Here is a 26826-nt window from a genome sequence, read left to right on the forward strand (position 1 = left end):
TATATCTTTAGTAGTAACTTTTAATTGGGTGTTTTGTAATTGCAAGAAATTGACCAGCGATATTATTGATAATATTGCTAAACTGATTGACTAATAATATTACCGAATAATAATACTACCGGCGATAGACGTAATATATTTACAGATATGTGACCATGGTGATGATAATGCCGAACATGCGATGGACCGAAAGAGGGAGGGAGAGCGAGAGACTGTTATAAATATGCGCGAATTTCAATTGGCTGATAATTGATAATACGAGTAACTAATTAACTTGAAAAAAAAACGGCCAAACTGGAATAATGAATCGTCGTATAAATATCGTCATCACCTCTTTCAATAATTCTCGTGTTTATAATATTGGCATTACGCGAGCCTGGTTTCGTTTAATAAATTGTGTATGTTACACTGTTGTAAATTTAAATATACCCGCTACATTCAATATTTTAGTAATCGTTTAAATATAAAAAAAAGAAACAGCGAGGGTGATGCATTACTTATTGACGCGGTCGATTACGATACGCGTATCGCGGCAATTTAATTGATATAGCCGGGATAAATATCGCAGCTGTTTTCTGTTTTATGCAAGATCTCGTGTCAGAATATGGTTCAAGTTATTAAGCCGTAATCGAAAATGACTACTCGTTATTTTCACTCTTTCTGTCGAAACCACGATTAATTATCGGATGGCTTCCGTTTGCGCTCGGTGAATCTCTTTTTGCGGGCCCTTCATCGAACAAGTCGTCGAGAGTCTCAAATATCAAATCGTCGTTACTTAAAATCGACGATATTCTTATTGCTTCACTAGATTTATGCTCTACATTTAAGTCCCACTATTTAAAGATATCACGGCTTGCAAAACGGTTTAGACGCAATGAAGTCGAAAGCCAAGTTACCAAAATTGAGTCATTACCGACGGGTTTGTCGAATAATTATATCAATAATAATTATTATGAGTAATTACTATCAATATGATTATTATGAATAATTATTATTAGTATTATATTATTATTTATTATTATTCGGCGTTCTTAATTATATTATTATTTTCGCTAGTATATTGCATAAGTCCGTCGTTAATAATTCTCAATTTTGACAGTCTCCCAACTTCATTGTGTCTAAACCGTTTTGCGAGACCCACTGTACATGTGTGTGTTATATCGTCCAATATAAGCGACGATTGAATCTCTCGTTTATCGATCTTCCTCTCGGCGAGCTGATCAATGTTTCATGAATAGTCGTTTCCTGCATCCGAGATTAACTTCAAGATTATTATGAATTATTGAAAAGAGAGTGAACAATGCATATCGACGGATAATCATAGAATCGTGTATCTATAATTATTCGTCATGTAACGGCCGTCTATGAATAGCGCACTGGCGGTTTACCGTGAATTATCGATATTTATGGGTCGCAGGTGCTTCGTCAAACGACTATGTACATGAATTGTCAGCCCCGCGGATGCCTCACTATTCACTAGGTCGAAAGCGGTACTTCTCTCGGCATTAGAAGGGCGATGATCTCAATCTTGAATTAAAAAATCGCGAATACATACGAATATAATGTGATATAAAGCCCATTCTACAATTGCATAAGTGTGGTCGTGAACGTAAAAATCAACCAATTACTGTGTTTTATTTACTGATTGCATTATTCTGATTGGTTGTCATAATCTGCAACCATTTACAACCACGCTTACGCAATTGTAGAATGGCCTTTACACAATAAAGAACGATAGGGTAAAATGAGACGATTTTGGCTTAAAAAGTGTAACATAAGTTATACATTATAATGTTACATTTTTTTAGGTCGCTAAATAAAAATTTTCTAAGTAACATTTTTAACCGTCTAAATTCGTAAGAAAGTGATGAAAATTCGATTTATTAAAGGTGTCGAAATGAGTCACTTTTGATAGTTATTTGACCAGATTTGGTTCCGATGATTTAATTATTTGTATTATAGTATAGATTTTATAACATTTCTTTACTTCTTGAATGAAAGAGGTTAGACGTTTAGAATGACGCTTGCAGCGCGTAAGCATCCAAAGCGAACGCGCAGCCAGGGTTGCCGTTGTTGGTGATTTTTAAGGTCTTTTGGTGAATAACTTTCTTTATTTGATGATAAAAATGGCTGCGTTCGGAAACATTACCCGAGTATTCTCATATACCATTTTATCCTTATTGTTTACCTTATTGTTTACCTTATTGTTTGAATATTAAACAAGGATAAGATGATACATTAGGACATGGGTGATGTTTTCGAACGCAGTCAAAGCAATTTCACAATTGTAAGATTCTTTAATATGATTGGTCTTGTTTCTACTTCCTCATTGGATCTAAATATTAGTATAAACCAATCATATTAAAGAATCTTACAATGACACAGTTGTGTCTTTTGTTGAACGCAGTCAATCTATTAGTAATAAGTATAAAAACGAATTATAAACAAGTTTAGTGTACACTCACTGCGCACTAGTGCATTCAATCGAATTTGCCATTAGTAACAATTTACAATACGCTAAAACTAATTATAAAATAAGTTTTCCCCTCTTTCTCTCTCTCTCTCTCTCTCTCTCTCTCTCTCTCTCTCTGTTTACGAGTATATTTTCATGAATATTTAAATATATTATATTAATTTTGTTTATATTTATGTTTAAATATGTTTATTGAAACATTAAAAATCATTAAAATTGTTTTTTTATTCGAATTTATATACATTTAAAAAAATCTGGTGAAAAAAGTTGTAATCTGGTGATTATTGAAGCAGAAATCTGGTGAATAAATTTTTAGAGCCTCGGCAACACTGCGCGCAGTCCAGGGAATTTGTGACTCGCACTCGTGCGGCACTTGCTCTGGCGCCGGCGCACTGTTCCCACCTAAAGTGAAAGGTGAATGACCGCGCAGGCCGCAGCGAGCAAGCGAGCGATGCGTTAGTGCTTATCCGAGCCGTAGAGTGGGAGTAACGAGCCAGGCGTGCTGTCGCATACCACGCAAGGTGACTTTCTGGAAACAGTAGTCGCATTCCGCCGCGGAACTTCTGCGCATTCCATTCTCAGGTCGCGATCTATCCACAACTCGTCGATACAATCGTTAGAAACTCCGCTCGTAGACATCGCAGCGACTTGAAATAAAAACCGTTAGAAAAGGGGAGTTACCGCGCTTCCGATGGACGTGGAACAATCCTCTCGTGGGATAAGGATCAATTAGTATAATCATGTAAGTACGATAGACATCGATTTTTGTGCTTTTGTTAAAGTAGACGTTAATTATTAGCTCTTGTTCACAACTTTGCTTTAATTCTTAAGCCGTAAGAAATTGACCAACCACAGTTGATTATTTTTAAAATAATCGACTGTGGTTGGTCAATTTGTTAAAGATTAAAAGATTGTGGACAAGGGGTTAATCTATGTTAAAGATCAATGCGAAAGATTAACTCCTCATGACTGTTATTTAATCCAGAAAATGCGAATGTGTTGATAGAAGAAGTGACACTTCGACAGCTCGACGTTTTATTTGTGTCCGGAAAGGAAGTTATCCTATGACGCGCAATCGGAAGAGTTATTTAATTACTTATATCGATTGTATATATTAAACTCCCTTATTTATCCTTCTTAACATTTTCAGTCATCTTTTGCTGATTGCGTATTACACGCGAGCGAATAATCCTCTTTACTAACGCAAACGTGAAGCTGCCAAAGTGTTACTTCTGCTTTGAACACGTTCTCGATTTCTCGATTAGTCTACAGTCATAGGAAACATGTAACTAGAAACGAATGCGGCCGGTCGATAATTTTTAGCGATTATCGATCTAATATACGGTAAGGTATCCGAGGAAACTGTGCATATACTACGAAGAAAAATGAAAGGAAAGAAGAGGCAACAAAAAAAAGAAGAAGAAAGAAAGCCCGGTCATAAATTTCACCGCATCATTATCATCAATTAACGGTGGCCGGGCATTCGATGCGGACGATTGATCTTAAATCGAAATATGATTGATTAACTTTACTTGATTAATCAATTTAACGTGAAGGATAATTCGGACGGTGTAATGAATAGCGCGAATCCGTATAATTTGTCGGCTCATGAATTCACAAATGAGCCGTTCAAGTGCAACGCGGAAATTCGCGAATTAATATCTCACGCGCGTGAGTGTGCGCGCCGGCATTTTATTCACTTATTAACGGCGAAGGTGACATGCGCGCGCGCGCATGTGTGTGTGTCCTACGCGGCTTGAGGAGATACGTCACGGGGAAATCGATAAATGTTTCGTGCGGGAATGTCACTGCCGAGGCTGTGTTATCGACGTTGTTGGAATATCGATGTCGCGCGTCGTCGGTTTCGTAAGTGCGCGACACGTATTTCAGCGAGTCGCACCGCGCCGGCTCTTTCTGGTCGCGCGCGCGCGCGCGTGAACGAATAAACCTGGCGAACACACGTGCAATTAGCATATAGTCGCGCACATTGGGTACACAGTGAAGCGTGTGCACGCGCCGCGCATGCATATGCATCGCATAGGCCGGAATTAGTCCGAAATGTTTAATTGAACGAGCATCATCGACGCGCAAGTCTGTTCGCCGTCGCGATTGATGTATTAACGCAAACATAACGCTATCAAATCGCCGCCCTCCTTAATAATATTAGCTGTGCAAGCAATGGACGGGGGACATATACACACATACACGCACATACACGCGCGCATATCGGCCGATTGCTCTTTCAGCAACAGCGCGGTAGCCACACTTCGTTCCGTTCGCTAATTAGCGCGCGCGCGCAATAGGAAATATTTAACGTTACGTGTCTTTAATTACCAGTCCGAGCATCGTCCATCGACCGAATTACTCTGTCAATTTCGATCACGTGCTAGGTATGAGGAGCACGAGAGGCAGGAGGAATTAGAATTGTGCCCGTGCATAGAAATTTGTCAAGATTTTCTCAGATGCGGTAAGATAACTTAAAACGCTCAAATTTGCCCCAAAATTGCTTATCCCGCTGCGATACCAATTTGTTCTATAAATCCTATTTTTGTTCCAAACGTAGATTCTTTGTCTAAGAATTAATACAGACATACTATAAACTTGAACGTTTTTTTAGTCGATAATGTCGCGATATATTTTTGTGGTATCAAACTGGGAATTCTATTTTTATATCAACTATTGTATTTAATAGAATAAAATATAAAAATGAAATATTTTTAAAACGCTTCGAGCGTTTTACTGAATAACGAGATCGGATTTGGAAAGTCGACATGTTTTATTCGATTCTAACGTAAAATGAAGACTGGGTAAAATATTGGGAGAACTTTGGATTACCTCACTTTTGAAATATGTTTGAAATATTACACTTCTGACGAGAATCCGTAATTATTTTGGGCAAGTCGGTCTGAATCCCAATTAGATCCTAAGGAATTTCCTATGGGTGTGGTTCTCATCGTCGAGTCGCATAAATGCATTTTATTCGCTGATACGCGGTCTTTCGTGCGACACGCAATAGCAAGAGAGAAGGAGAACTTATGGCACACGCGAGCCGACATTTGCACGAGGGGTGAACGAAAGGGAGGGTAGGAAACGGGGGTGGAGGGCAAAAATACCTGGTCCATGATAAATGTCCCGACACCCATCACGACGGTGCAGCGACGTCACGACGCGTCCCTCAAAACGGAGCTACAATGCGGCCTCTCGTAGCCATTATGCTAAAATGCAATCTCCTGATAACCGCAGCCGCGCCATCGCGGGGCTTAATCTCACCTATCTGTACAGCCGTCGGGGAACGGAAACAAAATGGGAATGAGAGACCGGTCCGCCTGGCCGGGTGATTCGGGATAAAGAGAGCGGCATTGGGGATGCAGAAGGGATGGTAGAGCCAGGGTGTATGTGTGTGTATGTATGAGAGAGAGAGAGAGAGAGAGAGAGAGAGAAAGCGAGAAGAGGGAGAGAAAAAGGAGAGAGAGAACGAGAAGGGACGAGCGAGAGAGGGTGGACAATGGTGGCGGAGACTGGAGATACGAAAAGAAATAAATTCCGCAATCGATAAGCGTCCGGTTAAACGTCAAAGCGCACCGGTGTGGGTAGACGAGGCACTTTCGATCCTTGACAAAAAACACAATCGCCGATATCCAGGGGATATAGAGCGCGCGCTCGCTTTGCCTCCCTTTTTCCGGCTCGCCCGCATCTTTTTTCTTTCCTGGCGGAAAGTCGAGTCGATGTCGGAGTACACGTTGTAATGCTTGCGATCTCTTTGGATTCGTTTCTCCGTTCCTTTTCTCCTTCTCTTCCTCTCACTCTCGTTGTCCCTTTCTTTCTCTCTCTTTCTTCTCCCTTTTCTTTCGATACAAAGCGACGAAGTCTCGCAATTTTACTGCATTACCGATCACGATATCTTAACAAGAATTATTCTCAACATTTTCAAAATTATATTTAAGTACCCGAAGACTAAATCGCGCTCCAAATAACATATCGCGCTCCGCAATTCACACAGCATGTAGCCGCTAACGTCGCGCGTAACCGACACGCAAGATCCACGTACCATTGGTACTGTCTCTTACGCTTACTTCCAAAAAACAAAAAAAAAAAGAATTACGATCCGTGAAAAATGTCGCCAAAATGTCGAATTCGCGAATACAGGCCGCACATGCGGCGCGTTATTTTTTTTTTGTTATTTAATCTTTGTATTTAATCTGGCAGATTGAAATTCATCGGGATATTCAAATTTTGTCCTAGAGAGCGTTGGAAATAAACGCTCCCCATATGTATCGTTTATTTGAAAGTGCTGCAAGTCAAATTTCGAAACGAAATGGTTTCAACCTATTTGCACGGCGTACATAAATGCATCATGGATGATTCGCGAACGTCAAACGTCAAATGTCGATATCATCGAACACATTCCCATTGACACATCCGGTATGATTCATTTGTTAATACAAACGGTTTATATCAGACTCAGCTACAATTCATATGGAAGTGCATACCGTGCATATACTCTTTAAAGTACAATCAATGTATTTTTCACTGTGAAATATGCTGTAGTTATAACTGAAACATTAATTATAAATATAGCACTGCGATCAGTAAAATCTCGCTGAAAGAATTGATTAATAGTAGGGACTGTTATTTATCCTGTTGATGCAGTTTGCAAACATGAACAGAATTTTAAATTAAAAATTGCTATAGGACTTTGTAGCCGAGGAATAGATCGATATTCTGCAACAATTCACTATCCTTTCTTTCGTTTCACATGTGTGCTACTTATATTTTAAGAACTGGATATTTTAGGAACTAAAAATTATTAAAACACTTGGTATGTGTCTAGCGAAATCTACTACAATACATTTGTAGCGAAATTTAACATATTCCTTAGCAAGATAGACTTTGTTGACAGCCTATTACTGAGCTATCAAAAATACATTAAAATTAAAAAGAATTTATATGAAAAAGAGAAAAGAAATTATTCTTTCCGTGCATAAGTGCAGAAAGTTGGATTTGGCATAAAGTATAACGAATTTGTGTACTACGGATTTTCCAGTGAAATTTCATTGCCACTAATCGGAGATTTGAGATATGAGATAGAGCAGTAAAATGTTTCCACTGAATATTCAAGTGAATATTCGCTAATAACTGGTTATTAGCGAGATACTCCTTTTACTGATTCAATCAGAAACATGTTTACTGATTCATCTTAAGAGAACCAATGTGTGCATGTGTCCGTATCATATATATGTATTTCCGCAAGATTCTCGAAACTTCAGGATTTTCTCGCGCGCGAATTCACTTCGAGAATCATGATGTGGTCCGCGAACGACTCACGAATTTTCCACCCCTCGCGAGGCGCACAAACATCTCACACCACGACGTTGTATCTCGTGTCACGAGCGTAATTTGCTTAATCGTCGATAATTATTGCCGCGACTTAGTCAATGGTGGGAAGAAGTATTCGCCGAGTGGCGGCAGCGGCTGTAAAATCGTTCGGCGTTTAGCTCTCTTCCGAGGAGCGTTCGGAAAGTTTAGATACCTCTTCGGGATCCTCTTCCAGGCGAGCGAATAAGCAGGCATTAAAGGCTTAGACCACAGATCGAATTGGAAGTACCTACGTAGCGCGTTCCTGCACCTTTCCTTTCCATCCCTCCGTCCGCTTCCTATTCCTCTCGTTCGTTCGCCATCGTTCTGCAACGAGGACCAAGTATGGCCGTGCTGGGGTAGGTTAAGCATCGAGGATCGTCGAGATGCTCGACCGGCGAAGGACCGCAAGGCGAAGGACGACGAGAGCGCACTTAATGGAGGATCATCGTGCGATTTCGTCCGAGTTCCGCCGGCGAGATATCTCGTACCGTGATCAGGCCAAGACAGATCGTAAAGCTAGTTACAGTTCTCTCTCTCTGCTTCTCTCACCTCTCTCTCTCTCTCCCCATTGATTTTTTACGCGCTGAATAGTGTTTCCTGACGCGGTGATGGGGGTGACCGACCGAAGACAGTCGGCCAAGAGTCTCACCGGGAGAGTTATGCTCGCGTGGACCGCGCACCGATGGTGCTTTTCCTTTCCAAGTATGATTCAGAACGTGTCCGTTCTCCCTGTCCGCCGTCACCGCTGTTCCACGCGTACAGATACGGACACTGCACGGGCGCGCACGTGCATGCGCGCGCGAACAATGGCGCTTTCGTGTGGCATGGTACGGTTGAATAAATATGCAATCGTAGTCTGTGATTGTATATTTACGCAACCGTAGACTGACAATCATTCTGGTATTAGACAAACATACTGTTATATTCTATTATTATTCGCGTAATTCGCGCGGCACGCTATTGGGCATTGCGCCGCAACATAATGACAAATTTCATAATAATTTATTAGTTGATAGATAGGTATGTAGATAAACCGACAGGCGCGGGTGCGGGCGTTCTGTACCTTTTACAGTGATTAACATTTTAATATAGAGCGCAAATGTAACTAAACGTAGCATGTAATATGTATTATCATGAGTTTAATGTGTAATACGCGCTCGCTGAACCGTTGTTATGTGTTAGAGACATATCAATTTGTCTCTGGAAGCGCGAAGTACGCAATTACGTGTTTTAATGCGCCGCTGGCGCGCGGCTGCGATGATTTCTGTGTATCTCTTATTTTTTCCTTTTTTGCTCGACGTCCTCCGAGAAATCGGTTCCGACTTCTCATGTGCCTCTCTCTTTGGGTTTCAGCGTCACCGAGGCATCGCCAAGCGGTCCAAGTTGAACTCCAACGCGTCCGCAGTGCATTCGGTGAGTTATTTCACACAATTCATACATTGCAAAATGTATTTGAGGGATAGAAGATTTTTATTAGGCTGGTACCGACAAGAGATATTTACTCAAGTCTCAAAAGTATTTTATTTAAATGGAATAAATTATTGCTCTCTCTTTTTCACGAGAAGTTAAGATTTTGACAAAATGTGTATTTTCTTATTTGACAAATATTTTATATCAGAACATAATAGCTCTGATAAATACGTTATTAGTCCCCACTGAATGAATATTTTTATTTTTTAGATACTTCTTCTCTTAAGGGGATACTGAAATCAATGACGGACTTGAACAATGTCGATAACGATCAGATTTTACATTTAAAATTTCTTTCTTATTTTCGTTATATATTGAGCAATGCTTCTATTTATTTTTGCATACACTTTTATGACGTGAAAGCGTTTCTGTGCAACTAATATTATGTAAACTTTACAGAAAAATGTCAGTATTTTGTCGGTAAAATTTTCAGTTTCAGCATCCCCTTAATGCATAATGCGTCTTTTAACGCTATATATTATCCGTTGTATATATTCGATTTTAATAATTTAAATTTAATCAAATATTACATTAAATTAAATTTAAATTGAATAAAAAAATACACAATTAACTGAGATTGGGAGTGGCTATTAATATTATTAATGATAATTGGAATAAAAGGTCATAAAAGGCTGATTCACTGCGTATGATAAACGCAGATATAATAATAAATAAAAGGTCGCGCGCGTTAGACACTATGTGAAACATTGTTATTCTCTTACAATATAAATTTCAGTTCGCGCACTAGCAACTGCGAATGGCTCTTGAAGACCTTAATTCTTTTACTTTAGTTTGAACACTAGCAAAGCCTGTACACATTTTAGTTTATAAGTTCCCTTTTTAAGCGATTCCGTATTAAAAAATTGATATTCACTGTTATTCTTCCTTGGAAGTGGTCCAGTGAAAAACATATTATTTTTTCAAAAAATAGAATAAGTGAATCCTTCAAATTAATTGACTCCACGAGGATTACACGCGTCACATAGTTTCAAGATACAAAGTTGCTTTCGTTATCGAGACGACAATCTATATCGCAAAATGATCGTTTCTCCAGCGAAATTCAATAGCGCGCTACTCGCGTGACGATCTCGGGAGCTTCTCAGCGTGAAGTGTCTCGGCATCTAAGAGCATCTCCGGAGTAGATTCCATTAAAGCAAAGAGTGTACTCGAAATCGACGAAAGAATAAAATTTCGCGCTTCGCCTATATCTCCTCGTCGCTCATAACTCAAAAACCACTAATACCTCGGCGTTCTCGTTAAGGGTAGAAGCGAAAAACGAAGGAGAAGACGAAGATCACTTCGCCGCGCGACGAATATCATCGCTCGTTCGCCGCGCGCGCTCCCTGCGCAGAATAACGCTCTTGTTGTCCTCCGATGCGTTTGAAAAGCTCTCTCCGTGATTACCTGCCTACGTGGGTGTACTTGGTGCCGCGGTAAGAGGCGAGCTTAAAATCGGAGTCAAGCTTAAAATCGCTCTCTCTTCCTTTCTCTCTCTCTCTCTCTCTCTCTTACTCTCTCCCGACCGCCACCGTCGTCGCGACCTACAAGCTCGGCCTGTCGTGACAGGAAGCGAGAACGTAGGTACGGCTGAGGTTAAGTATCGAGGATCGTCAGGCTACTCGACCGACTTCGTTCCAAAGATGAAAGCCCCCTCTTAATGGAGTACCATTGTCTGGTTTCGTCCAAGTTTCGTCGTCGCGACGTCCCGAGGTTCCACCCCCGGCGACGGCGTTCGTCGTTTTATCGCTCGGATTTTGGGTTCGACCGGTCGACCGGCCGGCTCGCAAGGTGGTCCCCGAGACAAGGAGACTACCCGCCGGCGTAATTAATGGCTTCATCAGTTCACCCGCCGCCTAATTAATTTGCCGTCTCGGACGTGTCACTTCTTCGAAAATTTCTTCTCTCTCTCTCTCTCTCTCTCTCTCTCTCTCCTTCGAAGCTTCTGTCGGCGCGTTCTCTCTCTCTCTCTCTCTCTCTCTCTCTCTCTCTCTCTCTCTCTCCTTCGAAGCTTCTGTCGGCGCGTTCTCTCTCTCTCTCTCTCTCTCTCTCTCTCTCTCTCTCTCTCTCTCCTGATACACGGGTTCGAATATTAATCGGCCGTGGCGGGGGTAGGGAAGAGGAAAGGAGAAAAAAGCCTAGAAAGACTCGCTGCCCGAGACAATGATCGAAATGCTCGTGATGGCGTGAATTTTTCACACGCCGCGCTGTGTTACAAGGCTGTCGCCGCCGTCTTGACGGAGTCCGGACACGTTACAGAATCGATCAAAACGAAGGACACGTGCTTCATCACCGGGTTATTTCTGAGTCCACGGCGGCTACTCTGGAATCCTGATCTCTTGCTGTGGCATAAAGGTATCGTAGCGATGTAACGTCGAATGTTTCCTGGGAAAATATTTATGGGAAATACGCGCCATTTATTTGCTTCTTACGCGGCGAAAGTATTTTACTACTTTAATAGCGTTGCTTCCCAATAGTTGCTGATAGTTAATTTATTAATAATGGACAAGGCGCGTCTCTGCGACATGGACTTACGTCGCGACGTGTTCGGGGAAAGCTCATCGAAATGCGAAAAGATCATCTCACGTCAATTATTGGACGACGCGCTTCTGCGAGGAAAGCGCGCCGGCAGTTATCGTTCGATCGCGTAATTATTAATTGGTTAGCTGTTTCGATATAAAACGAAAAGTGCCGGCACATGTCGATTCGCGCGCACGTGAGAGGCGATAATTTGCGAAACTCATTAGCACGCTCAATCCAATTTAAAACCCCTCCCTCTCGCTCTTCTCTCTCGCAGCCTCCCCGAACTTCTCGGCGCCGAGTTTCTGCGTGCATTATTATGCGTCGTGCATATGTTTCTAGTCGCGCATTAATCTACCGTTACGTCTTGACGATCGTGTTTCAAAGACACAATGTATCTCAGGATTATGTATGCATATTCAGGTGTATGCATATCAGGAGCGGTACTGAGAAGAAAGTCGCGGTTGTTTCGCTCTTGAGACATCTGAAAATGTTATGTAATTGGCTGCAGTTATGCAAGAATGTGAGATGCAACTCACGAAATTATGATGATTGAGTTTCTGTTTTACCAACGAACAGTTTGTACACGTTTTCCTACAACATGAAACGAAAAAGTCTTACGGATGCCTGAAATTAATTAAAAAACAGTTTTTACTTTTTCTACTAGCTACTTCATTTTTTAGTTGTTTTTTGCCTAGTTTACACCGAACATTTGATACGCGTACTAAATAATTTTAATATTGACAATGCATGTCAACAATGTATTCAATTGATATAATACATCTTCTTGATGAATATTATACTATAATATACGTTGTATGATACATGTATACTATAATACACGTTGTATAATATATGTATCGATATTAAGATTATTTAATAGAAAGTTACTATTTAATACACGTATTAAACGTTCGGTGTAAACTAGGCATTTTTTTATACATTTCTGTGTTTTCACTAGCCGTGTCTTTTTAAAGGTTGAACTTGTCAATGAATGCCCTTCTTTTTCAATGAATAAAAGAGAAGAAAATTGACCGTGCTTGACTTCTTGAACGATCGCGAAGAATCTTTTTCGGTGCCATTTGTACTTTTCAAATCGCTTATCAAATCTTCTTTTTCTCGAAACGTACTTCTCGTGTGCGGTGAATCCTTCTTGCATAATTGCGGCCAATTACAAGTGATCTTTTGCTTTTCTTTTGAAATTTGTAGGAAGCCAAAAAATTGGCTTTGAAATTTGGGAAATGAACTGCACTGCTGGCATTTCAGCTCGACTTCTCCTTGACAGATTTTTCGATTTTTTATCCAACAACCGAGACATTAACGTTAAAAATTAACTAGTCTCGTGGAAAAAACAGCGTACGGAAAAATCGCCGGGAAAACGGCGAGAAAGCACGCGACTCTCGATGCACATATATCATCATACTGATCCCTGCCAAAATTCGGACATTTCCTCGGAAGGACCGTCGAGCCGGCTTGACTCGCAAATTTATCATCGCCCATTCTTCTCTTCCTCTCCCTCCCTCCTTCCCTCCCTCTCTCTCTCTCTCTCTCTCTTTTTCTCTAGAACGGCACGTCGATACTTCTCGAGTACGTTGGAGGTAAAATCGCGGCGGGCGTTAAAGGAAGATCAGCGAGCTTCCCGAGATGAGACGGGGGCCGAGAATGACTCGACAAAGCGGAAAGCGCGGGGGATAGGCGAGGGGGAAGGAAGGTGGAGCGAGTTGCTCGAGAAGGTTACGGTAATCCAGCGAGCTCATCGTGTAATTTCCCATAAGGCGATGGCGGCAGGCGGCTTGTACTTCGCTTTTGTCGGAACTTTTCGAAAGTATCTTTCGCCACCCCGGTGTCTGCATCGACCCTCCGTCTCTCGCTCATCGTATCACATCGTTTGCACCCTCTCGAGGCCGTCCGCGACACAATGCGCGGGCCACGGTAAATTTAATTTTCCTTTCCAGAGCGTTATTTCTTTTAATCCCCGACAGTCTTTTTTTCTCGCGAATCATCCGCGTATTTCCCTCTCGTTGAATTTTAATCCGCGCCTGTGTATGTGTGTATGTGCGTGTGTGTATTTGCATGCGCGTGTTTTTTCATTAATTTGTTTTTCAATTTTTTATTTAACCCGTCTCGTCGCGAGACGCACTTTGGGACGGCGCAGGTCCGCGCGTGTCGCGAGGCTTAATTAGGCTAATGGATATCCGTAATTGATGCAACGAGACTGTCCACTCGAGTTCTGAATAACGCCCGCCGCCGACCCCGTCGCCGCCATGATATAATTCGCTCGTCCGACGAGAAAGCCGTCTCCGGGGCTCGTGAATTTTTCGGCCACGCGGCCTCGGTAATCTTAGGATGCATTATTCAAAATTTATCTTGTCTCGCGAGTTACGAAGTTCCATACTGTGCGTATACCGGCATATAATGCGGGAGCAGATAAGTTCTATCGTGAAGAGAAAGAGAGAGAGAGAGAGAGAGAGAGACAGGGGGAAGTCTAGTCTGAAAAGTAATACGAAAATCTCTATAATCGTAAAATATGAAACATCAGGAGAGAAGGAGAGAGAGAGAGAGAAAGAGACAGAAAAAGAGAAGGGAAAGAGAGATAGAGTCTGACGGATAATCTTGTGATCCCCGCGAACTCGTCGATCTTTAACCTTCCTACCTACCTATCTACCTAGCCGAAGATACGAATAGAATAATTCTGCAATATTAATTAAGCTCCTTATAATTCCATGCAGCGTAACATGCAAAGTGAGGAAACGAAGGTAATCCTGTTGAATCTCCGCTAAAACATTGTAAAAGGGTGACTCTTCGAGAGGGAAGGAGAATCTGTAATATTTAAAAATCGCTACACAACGAAAGTATCACGATTAACACGCGTACATTAACATGGCGCTCGAGGCGAGGTGGAGTAAAAGCAAGAACTCTGCGTTCGTGCGATGCAAACATACTCGCAGGCCGATTATCGCGATTAATGGCGCGCAGGTGAGGCGAGATGATAATGCCCCTCGCGTTTCACTTTCCCGACAGCGAACACGAGCGCGTAAAAATTGCGACGCATTTCTCCCTGCCGCGGCGAGCTGCGCGCCGCACGACGCTCGGGCGCTTGCGAGAGAACGTCCTGTCTGAAATATTAAACCGCGCTAAAAGCCTAAAGTTAAACATCGCGCCCGATTAATTACGAAAACATGACCGCGGGCATGGAGAAGCGTCCGAGCTGGAGTCGTGACCCGCCGTGTCTCCCGTCCGTATCTCGCCGTATGTATTTTTCGCACGAGCCCCCCCGTCCTCTCCCGCCTGTCTTCCTCGTGCGCTCGACATATCGCGCCGGCAAAAGGACGGCAGAAGGATGGCTGGGTGGGTGGACGTGTTTGCGCGAGAGAGGACAGAATAGGACAGGATGAGACAGGACGGGGGACGGGACGGAACGGCACGGGGACGACGGTGTATTCGGTTTCGCGAAATGCGACGGAGGTGCATTAAAGCGCGCTCCTTTGGCCAGGAATATAATAGAATTTCCTGAGAAGAGGAGCCACGGAGAAGATTAGAGCTGACCGCGCTGGTCGGGGTAAGAGAGAGAAGGAAAGGCAAAGAGAGAGAGAGAGAGAGAGAGAATCGGGGTACTCGTCTTTCGATCCGATACGAGACCCAATTAGCAGATCCGGCCTTTAGTCGAATATCCAAAAGATCAGCCGAAATATTAGCCGTTCACTGGCTCGATGATAATAGCCATAGCTGAGTCCGGCGGTAGCTTTCATAGGACTTTGACACTGTGACCGGACGCTGTCACACGTACGTGGACCTTCATTAGACGCGTGGTCCACAGGTGTAATTTGCACACTGTGTTATTCTGAATTCCCTTTCACTGACAAAACTGCCTTTTGAATGCGACTGAAAGCCACTCAGAAGGCTTACAAACTGCAATTTAGAGATACCTCTATTGATAAAAAAAATCTAAATAAAAGTCTGTGTATCGCTAGTCGATGATACATCGTTTTTCGTGTACACAAATATACATAGCTTATTTTTATATATTATTATATGTATTTTCGAAGAAACATCTACTCGCGGAATCAAACTGCGATCGTTTTCAGACGTAATGTAGATCAATCTGAATTTTTTCATTATTTTTAGTCCATGGCTAATGCATCTATAAATGCAGATGAAAATTTTCCCGCGACACGTATAGCCGTCGAAGTATTGGAATTCGAGCTGCGTCGAAATAACGTGAATGGCACCGCACGTTCATGTTATCTCATTAATTTTTTTCATTGAAGGGGTCAATGTTTCTGTATGGATGCGAGATCGCCTCGGTAAAGACACAAGGGTGTCAAGATGCCACGATCGCGCGCTCTCGATGTGTACCGACGCTAACATACGTTGAGCGCTCGTGGCGATTAAGCAGATCCCCGTGTAAACCCGTCTCGCTTAGTCTCGCGTTCGTGCCCTCGCGAAGGAGTCAGGCTCCTCCTCAGATGCCGACGATGCCTAAGGATATCTAATATCCGATAATGTCATCACCGGAATTCGGGACGTTGCGTGCGAGAGGATCGGCGCGACCGACGCAGCACTCGTCGTCGTGCTCGAAACGCGCGGGGGTTCGCAGGGTTGCGGGTACATTTGCGCGGAAAAGCAATGGGATGCGGCGGGCGCGATAAAAAGCTCCGCGGTAGATACGCTAATGTCGCCTCTCGCTAGCAGGGAGAAATATAATGGAATCTATGACGCGTAAGCGCGTCTTACCGGGGCTGCGCGCGGCGGAAGATAAGCTGCACTGCCTCCGCCGTCGCCGCCGCCGCCACCGCCGCCGCCGCCGCCGCCGCCGCCGTTCCCGTATGCAACGAATGGGCTAAGTCACTCTCGGCGGCACTCGCGAAATCGATAACGAGCCTCGCCCGCACCGCCGCGCCGTCACACCGAGGTGAGGAGACAGTCGACCGACGGGCGAGAAACCGCATCGGGGTTCTCCGACGTGGAATTAACCCTTCCGATATTATAACTTCCGCTTCACGTAGCGCGAAGGAGCGAGAAAAAAGTAAAAGAGAAAGAGAGAAAAAGAGAGGGAAGGAGGAAAAAAGAGAAAGAGAGAGAGAGAGAGCGAGAGAAAGCATCGCGAAAATCGGCTGTAATTCCACGTTAACGAATGTATCGTTGAAACGAAGCTCGTAACGTCCACGGCGCTTTGCAAACGCAAAGCTTAGGCGGACGGAATTATCTTGTACGTTATACACACGCACGCGCGCGCACACACACACATACAATAGTATGAATATTTACTGGAATATACGCGAGGGAAAAAATAGATGGGAAATAAAACACACGAAGGCCCGAGTGGGCGTATGGTAATCAGAGATACGAACTGGTTACCGGCGTAGCACGGAGACTATAACGAAAGCACGGGAATGTAATTATCGCGAGTGTAAGAGTGTGTAGCGCACGAGCAGGCCCGACAAGCGCGCGCGCAGGTAGACAAAGCGGACGTTATCCGACGTCTTGGGACAGGAAGTTTCCATTAAACGCAACGGAACAGACAAAACACTCCTTGAGAACTCTTATCTGTCGGGCCCGGTGTAGCCCAGCGTTTACCGAGGGGGCAGGAGAGGGTGCGGAGTGGCGTAGAGGAAGGCGGGGTGGCAACCATTCGCGGAATTTATTTTTAATCGGATCCTGCCGCGACGGCGAGCCAGAGAACACGGGGGCGCAGGCTTTCTCTCGGGGGAAGAGAGGATGGGGGAATAAAAAGATCCTCTCCCTTTGCGCGGCTCCTTTCCATCCGGCCGTTATCCCGATAACGCTCGAAAATTCTCCGAACGATGCGGCGGCGGTTACCTATCGGATGTAGGAGAAGGGTGTAGGGAGGATGGAAAGGGGCTGTACACAAGGGGGATAATACCTCCACTACCCCCGTCGTCCTCCCCCCCCCTGAAGTTTTCCGACATTGTTTATCGCGGTTGCCGCGAGAGAATAATCGATTAAGGCGCGCGGGGTGCCGCCTCGCTCTCTTTTTCCCACCCTCCCTTCGTCCGGAAACTTTCGTCCTTCCGGCTACGCCAAATTACTGGTTTCGCCCGGGCCGCATCTGAATGGAAGCTGACAGCACTTCGCAGCTAACGTGCACTCAACTACTTAATAATGTAACAGTCAGCCAACCACTATGCGCCCATTATGTTTCCATGCACGTTGCACAAGAACCCAGAGGTAACAGCCTGCCGGTGGTTGTAATATAGGATTCGCATCCTGTATCGCGTTGCATCGCTGTGTTTGTGCACGGCACCGCGTCGGAGGAGAGAGAGAGAGAGAGAGAGAGAGAGAGAGAGAGAAAAGGATAGAAAGGGGAGGGAGTGGGAGGAGGAAGAAAACAGTAGAGGGGTAAGATAGGGAGAAAGAGAGGGAAATTTATTATGTTCTGGGATAAATCCCCCCAAGAACAAAAAGCAAAGCGCAACCGCTGTACACAGAAGTGAGTCGGCAGTTATAAGGTAATAATAGAATACAATGTATCCGCGTAACGAATAAACGTGTCGGAACAAGAGGATATAAATTACACTTGCGAGACGAGAACACGAGCAAATAGCCAAGAAGCCATAAAGAACGCATGAGACACCCGCGTGTGTGAAATTGCGAATAATTTCTCCGATGTGCATGTGCGATCGTAGAACGGTGTAAAAATCAAATAGACAGATGTAAACTTGGCAGCAACTAATCGATTCGTAAAGGTGACATCCTTTATGAGTGGTCATGTGCCACTCATATTTGTCACATACACTGAAACGAAATTAAAAAATTAAACATTTATTCGTTACTAATTTGGTAACATTTAATATGCAATATGTAATATTTAGTGTAACATTTGCTTATATTAATACAAAATATTTTTCAAATAAGAAATAGTTTCTTGTTTTTTAAGTAAGAAGCTAATTGTGACTTACTATTTACATTAATAAAAAAAAATTTTTTATATAAAGAAATATATATTTCCTTGAAATCTTAGCTTTTCAAGAAAGCAATCATTTATTCTATTTGAACAGAAAAATTTTAAAAATTTAAAATTAGATTTAAGTAAATATGTAATTAGTACTTATCTAAAAATAAATATTTTTTTATTTTTTACATATTTTTTCTCTCAGAGTGTATAGTAAAAAATAGAAATATGAAAAGAATTAAAATTAAAATAAATTAAAATTTATTAAAAATAATATGTAATGCAAAATGTAATATGAGAATCTGAATGCAACTTTTGGCAAATATGTTACTGCATAAATACAACAAATAATTTACTTTATTTTATGATGTGAATTTAATGAATAATTTTCAATACAGTGTATTTGCTTCGTCGACGTAATTAAAAGAATCGTAAAGTCACTATTATCGATTGTCTCACGCGATGATAATCACAGGAGTACCTGGGTGTGAAATTGGTTAAAAGTATCGAGAGAGTGAGAATGTTCAGCAAAAAAATGATTGTGAAACTCGATCTTACGACTATGAAAGCGGCGTATTTAACCATCGATAATAATCTTACATTATGTAATCACAACATTTTTACGTTTCAACATCTCTTTCTCCAAGGGAGTAGGAAAATTCTCTCCGAGCATTTTCCCTCCTTCTCGCGCAGTCCCTTCTCCCTCGCGCTTTCTTTTATCCGCGGACGAGCGGCAACAACGTCTTGCTCGCTTTTTCCTCGAGCTATTTTTAATCCGTTAAATAATGCGCCGCGATTATTTCCGCGGCGCAAGTACTCGGCGCGGATCCCGACGTTTACTCCTCCTTAAAACATGCTCCATCAGGTCCCCTGACGGGCTTATTTCAACGTGTACGTGTACGTCTCGCGTCTATCAGCTCGCCTTTGATATCGCGGTGCTCGAGCAGCCGGCGTAAGAGCGCTTAATCCGGAAACGCGATACGCGTGCCACCTTAACGGCACTTTAAATCTCGTCTGAAAACTTCCGGATAGACGCGACATCGCGCAGGAAACGCGCGATAGCGAGAGTCGCGCGGATCTCTCGCGCTACCGAATTTAATCATCGCTCTGCCTCCCTATTTCTCCGCGTCTCCTTCGAAAATTCACTTCCCGTGGCCTACTTTGCCGCCGTGTCGCGCGTTTCCCCGGCTCTCTTTGTCGCTTTGTAGATCGATAGGGTTCACGCACGGCGACGCTTTTAACGTTCAATTTTCACTCGATGAGATTGTGCGACGCGCTGAGGGACGTGCGCTGAGGTGTACGCGCCTCTGCTGGTAATAACGCGAATGCGAAACCGTCGTAGTCGCCATCCACGTCGTCCCATCCGATCCGAGTCGCTTCGGTTCTATCCTAATTACGTATTCGCGGTTACAAAGGAGACCAAGGTTGTGCGAAGTACACGGCTGGCTAACCACGGCGGACTTATCAGCGTGAAAAAGTAGAATAAGACTCTAGATCGCGTTGTGCTATTCATCCTGATTGCAGGTTCCGGCGCGCCGGGTTCTAACGTGCTGGCGCATCTATTTTTCAGCGTGTGTCTTTCCGCTCGGATTGAGACATTAGTGTACGACACACATGCCCGCGCGCGCGCCTGTATATGTGCTAACGCGGACGATTTTACTATTGAATGACCCAGGTTTACCGTCTTTCCCATTAATGTCCGATCCATTATTGAACGCGGGATTTTTGTTTCAACGAGGTTAATGTTGAAAGGCGAAAAGATGCGCACGGAGCTTGCTCTCCCGCGAAGTGTACTCGCGTCGTGAAACTTCGTTTCCGGATAATCTCGAGGGTGAATTTTAATTTGAGGAAAATTCAATTCGATCGCCCTCGCCTGGGAGATTCAATATCGAGGAAGAGCGCAAATTGGCAGACGACGACCATCATCAACGCCGCGACGACGACTTAGGGAAAAAGTCGCCGGCCGAGTTGCAGCCGCGGGGACACTTCGCAGACAGGCGACCGGCGCTTGAAGTCGTAGGCTGTCGTTCAGCGCGATACTTCAATCGAAATAAGGTTACATCGATCGTTTCTCGAAATAAACTTAAACGCCGCTCGCCGGTTGATGTCCGCGCTTCCATCCAACTAGACATTTATCCCGCGCTCTTAATCACGTCGAATCCTATCATTTATCTGGTTTGTATAGAGTTTGTGTTAGCGGGACTTAAAGTCATGCAACGCAGCGTGGCAATCGGAATCTCATTAATATTATTGAGAAGCCTTATTAATATTATTCCAGATTTGACTCTGGCTGTGGCAGTATTTTTCGTAACACTAATAAAAAACCAATTAATAAGCCAATCAATAATTATTTACTTGGGAAATGGGAGAAAGGACCAATTATTAATCCGATCATATTTTTTTGGGACACTCTGAGAAAAAACTGTTTGGTATTTGTAACTGTAATCACTTGAAGGATAATTATTGTAAGTTGTGGTCAAAAAAACTATTTTTTTTATTAAATTCTATTGTAATGTTTATGATAATAATCTTGCGTGCATATTACTACTATTTTACTAGGAAAAGTATGATTGGGTCAAAAACAACTGTTAGTTACATGTCAGCCATTTTCTTTCTCAGCGCATTCAAAATAATCTATATCTGTCAAATACGGGCAAGTTTAAATTATCACAACTTTGTAGAAAATCGATATTTGTACTATCCATATTTCGATACATCAATATTCATGTAATAAACCAATATCTATAATATCATTATTTATCTAATTATTATAGATTTATGTCATAAATAATTATTAATATGATATATTCAGCATTATACTTATCAATATTTATGCCATAACTTTGTTAAAAGCAATATTCGTGTTATCAATTATTACTTCAATATTGATATTTTTCTAGTAAATAATTATCTATATGATATATCTAGAATATATCATATTCACCGCTACACTATAACTTTATTAAAAATTAATTAATCTCCTTCCAGAGAAAGCTTCAACTGTAAAACAGTAGCATAATAAAATAAAAATCCGCGGAACAGATTTTCGCTATTTTAAAATTTTCTCGAACCATTTACGGAAAGTTGCTGAGTGTTCGAACATTCGCTCAGACTTCACAGTACTGTACGCGCATCGTTAAATGGCTACGATCTTATTAATAAATAGGACTCGATAACATCGTCTTATACAAACCAGATGACTGATTGGGGTCAATCCGATCAGGACTATGGGATAAATTTCCGGTCGGGCGCTGGCGCGTCGTCGGGCTGGCCGATCGGCCGGAAACGACGGCGTGTTGTCGCTATCGTTCCTCAGCTAACCGGAAACCGATCTCGCAATCGCAATCGTATTCGGCCGCGGGCGGAAATCGGACGCTTTATCGCCCACGCAATAAAAATTCGTCGATAAATGTTACGCGAGCGTCTTTGCGCGGTCCCCACGACCCATGCGCGCTTTCGTTACGCGAAGTGGATACGGTATTCGTGCGCCAGTGCATGTTTTCGGCGATAAACTTTACGACTGAAATAATAAAAAAGCCAGGCCGACAATATCGGCGAAATGGCGCGAGACGCGAACGCGGTTGCGCCATGCCGAGGAAATATTGTTCTCGCGAGAGGAGAACAGCGCGCGATTTAACACACGTATCTCTCTTTCTCTCTCTCGTTCTTGCTTTCCCTCTCTCGTTCTTGCCATCTCTCTCGTGCGCGATCTGTCGAGGGGATAAACGGGGATCCTCGATAACTCGCCGATTACCCGAACGGAACGTTTTACGAAGCGCATTACGCGACATAGTGTGGCCGCCTAGAAAGGGATAATCTCGATTACCGATGCCGCGCCCGCTGGAAATTACAATCTCTCTCTGTCTCTCTCTCTCTCTCTCTTTCTCTCTCTCTCTCTCTCTCGCAATCTGTCGTCGCGAATTTCGCTCGGATGTGGAAGGACTCGCGGAGGTAATTCCGTTCGTTTGATGCGCGCGCGAATCGAGTCCGCCCGTACGTGGTGTTATTCAATCGAATTAATCTGATTAGGGATTAATTTCGTTGGGGGACACCGTCGTTTTCTTCTTCTTCTTCTTCTCCTTCCTCCCGGCTGACGATTATCCTAAGATCTTTCGTCGGACAACTCTTAGAGGGCGCCCACCGTGGCAGAGAGATGGAAGTTACATGAATGTTTAAAAGGCGTCGCTTAAACACTAATTCCGGCGAATCGGGGAAACACGCTTTCCTCGAGATTGCGATCACGCTGCCATTGTCACGAATTTCGCGCGGACTCGCCGGGAGATTCGCGCGGATCATTAAAGTCGCCCGCGGGAACTTCGTTCTATTTCATTTCTAATTTGTTTAAGGATTAATCGAGAAGCGAAGTAATTTCATCCAGTTAGGAAACGTCACTCCACTCCTCGTAATCGCGATCTCCAGCGGATTCGTCGAAAATTCTGGTTGCGCTTCAGGTATATTCAGCGGTCGGAGCGATTGAAGCGGCGAAATCTCGTCCGCGTTTAACTACATTCGAATCGCTCATTCGGTTACGATTCCTGGAAAATATAATTTATCGGAATATTTTTTCTCTTCTCCCTCTCCTCCCCTTCTCTCTCTCTCTCTCTCTCTCTTTCTCGCTTCTCTCGCTTACATGCGCGAGCCGTAATCGGGTCGGACGGGGTGCGCCGACGAATCTCACGCTTAAAATTATATCCGAGTAATGAGCCGCTTTTTTCCCCGGCGGCGGTGGCGACGGTAAAACGGCGCGCTCGTTTAAGCGCGATACTTGAAATTTATCACTAGGCGATTCCTCAGTAGATAAATGGACAGTAAATCGCGGTATCGCGGCCGACGCGGGCGCGTTTCTCTTTCCGCGCGTCGCTCGGTACCGCGAATTGGTCCGGAATTTTTTTCAAATGCACCTGAAACAAAAGGACTGGAGAACTCGTCCTCGCTCTCAATGAGAATGAGCATGAGCAGGGGGAAGCGGGGGAGGCGATAGTGGTGATGGTGGTGGTGATGGCGGTGGTGGTGGATGAGGAAGGGGAAGAGAAAGAGAGCGAGCAAGGGAGACAGGAGAGGCGGGAAATGAAGCACGTGTGAACGCTACGCGCGGCATAAAATTCGAGGCTCTCTCCCCCGTATGGCGTATGTAAATTGCGTGCGCGGGTGTGCGCGCGCGCGCGCGGCGCGCATGAATTTAACTGCCGCCGCATGTAAATTCAGCGCCGGTGCATGTAAATTTTATTGCAATCAGCTATTGTAAACAGGATTACCGGGGATGCGACGGCGAAACCGGCGAGCGAGCCGGCTAGCTAGTCGATGGAGTCCTACGAATATTCCGGATTCGGAGACAGCTGGCCGGCCGGCCGACAGGCGTGCGTGCGACATGCCTATCGACGATGCTCTCGCGATACTTATTCTCGCTGCTGTGCCGCGAGTATCGCGACAGCCTGAGCTGTTATCGAACTGGCCGCTGGCTGTCGGCTGCTAGGAGAGAAAGCGACGAAATATCGCGTGGGAAAAAACCGGTGCTTTCTTTCTCTTTCTCTCTCTGTCGGGCGGAGTAAACACTCGACGATCTCTTACGGTTGCATTCGATCACTCCGCGATCTCTTGTGGCCGATAATTCCGCGATAATTCTCCTCGTGTCGCACCTCACGATACGCGATCGCACCAATTTTATCAATTTATGCTACGCTGCAGAAAATCTTGCGTCAAAACGACGCATTTCACATGTGCCAATTTGTTCTCTGTGATGTTTAATTGCTAATTTGACATAAGGTTTGCAAATACGTAAACAAATGACACAGTTTATCTGTATACTTTGCATATAAAATATGTCACCAAGAACTCGTTTTGTCTCTTCCTCTCTTTCTCTCTCTCTCTCTCTCTCTCTCTCTCTCTCTCTCACCCTCCCTCCCCCTTCCCCCCTTTTCTCGTACATTTACATATAAATTGTGTTATTTCAACACAAACTTAGAAATGGTGAATATAAACTCAACGCAGAATAGCCAGGATAGCACAACGACAATATGTTAAATTAACACACGGGTTTATATTAAAAATACAACACCAAAATCTCTACAGGGATCTACTTGAACAAGCACGCAAAATGTTTTTTACCGTATGGTAGATTCTCTTCTGCTCAAATAAGAGTCGCGTCAGCGCACGATGCTGATATTAGAGAAGGTAAGGACGCATTTATGGTGATATCGAATGGCGCAAAGATAACTGCATGATTTCGCGCGAAATGAAAAGAACGTCGATGTTTTGTCAGACTTTTAAGCGCCTCTGAAGCAATCCAAAGCGCGATCTGAACGAGTCTCCCTCGTCGAGTGTCGACTTTCTCGTTTCTCACGTCGGCCGTGGCGAACGTGCAAAGGGCGTACGGGTCCTAAAAGGAGAGAGAGAGAGAGAGGGAGAGAGAGAGAGAGAATGCGTTTAATTTCGAGTAGTTGCGTTGCGAATTCAGTCACTGGCGGTTTGTAGATTGCGCTCGCAAATATTTGTGCGCCGCGCACGTCTCGCGCATTTTATCAGCGTTGATATTAAATGGCGAATATTAATCAGAGAGGAGAGAGAGACGAAAGAGAGAAAGAGAGGAGATATTGATGGTGCGTCATGAGCAGGAAGGAAAGTGAGACTTATCGTTTCATGAAGAACGCTCGATTTCGCGATTTTTGAAAAAAAAAGGATAAAAGGGGGAAAGAATGATTCGCGCTTCACCCCGTTAACTAAAACGAGCACGTAATAAGCAACAGTCGAGCGTTGTATGTTACACTGTACGTGCGTTACACAGTTACATTGTACTCGTATTAAAAATGAGTTAGTTATTCGCTCTGCGTGAAAATTATAATTTAAAATAGAATAATATACACAGCATTGGCTTTTAATACGAGCCAGAAGAGAGAGAGAAGGGGGGGGGAGAGGGGAGAGAGAAAAATAGCTGGATACTGACATGAAGGGGTCGTGCTTCAATTTCAACTCGCGAAGGATGTGCTTAAATTTATTCAGAAAATATAAACGGTTTTACAAGAAAATTAACTAGTGCAATTACGATCGCACTCTTGATCGAAAACACAAGAGAAAGAGAGACAGACAGAGAGAGAGAGAGAGAGAGAGAGAGAGAGAGAGCCGGCGCGCTCTCGTTCGATGAATACCGTGACGCATTTTTGCTGAGTTCTAAACATCGCGCGCACCACGTTCAACAAAGTTCCTCAGACGTTCCTTATGTGTTTTTTTCCCCTTTCATACTCACAAAAGCAGCAATGTAACTTTCGCGGAAAGGGCCGAAAGCTTTCCCCGGCTCCGGCGCGATATCCAAATCCCGGCGTCGGCGTCGGTCATCCGGACGTGTTGCGCGCGGAAACAAAAATTTCAGTTCGTGCAAGTGAATGGGGACCGGACGAAAAACTCGCCGGCGAGAAATAATATCTCCGTTACTGCCACCGAAAACACCCGTCTGAACGTTCAGCTGCATGAAAACTCGCTCGGAGTAATCTGAGAGCAATTGGCTGTAGTAGAAGCCTCCTGAAAGGGGAATCTTTCTGTTCGCGAGTTTTCCATCTGTTTGCCGGATAGCGGAAAATTTAGTTGCACCGACGAAGTTGTACCTTTTCCGTACACGATTCTACGGCAGAACGAGGCGTCGCCGCGCCTACACACGTTTGCGCACAATTAATGTCCGCTAACAGAGCCGCAACGTGCGAGCGCGAAGTTAGTTATTACGCGCATGGAGAGTCGCGCTCAAAGCGCTCGGGCGCGGAGCTCATGGCGCTGACCTTTGGCCGACCGGTCGTCCTTCGGGGGTTCGACGAAGTCGCAAAAATCTTGCGCTTTGCCTCTCACCCGCCATCACCGGCGCCGTTATATGCGTCCCCGATCCTCACGGCGCGCTCAAAGCGGCGCGTAATAAGCAAGCGAGGCGTGTAATCGACTATCTGCCGGTAAATTCTCCGCGGCGAATATGCCTCTCTTTCTCTCCGGACGATGCGTATCAGTGTCGCCGAATTTCGACTCCGTATTTACCGGGCTGTGCGTTATAGCCGAGCGAGTCGCTCTCCCGCCGTTAGCGTATCACACTCACGCCTTCCTCCCTCACTCCCCCCCCCCC

At 44.0% G+C, this 26826-nt stretch overlaps 1 protein-coding gene across 1 annotated transcript in view; it reads left to right on the forward strand.

Moving 5' to 3' along the window:
* The window catches only part of LOC116843475, a 354588-nt gene that overhangs the window by 193484 nt on the left and 134278 nt on the right, over positions 1-26826 (forward strand). The window contains exon 3 of the mRNA XM_032813922.1: positions 9185-9244. Coding sequence (XP_032669813.1) covers positions 9185-9244 — 60 coding nt within the window. The remainder of the gene's footprint in view (positions 1-9184; positions 9245-26826) is intronic.

Source organism: Odontomachus brunneus, unplaced genomic scaffold (genome assembly GCF_010583005.1).
Source record: "Odontomachus brunneus isolate Ranch 3 - 2012 unplaced genomic scaffold, Obru_v1 Obru_scaffold_033, whole genome shotgun sequence".
Classification (NCBI taxonomy): Eukaryota; Metazoa; Arthropoda; class Insecta; order Hymenoptera; family Formicidae; genus Odontomachus; species Odontomachus brunneus.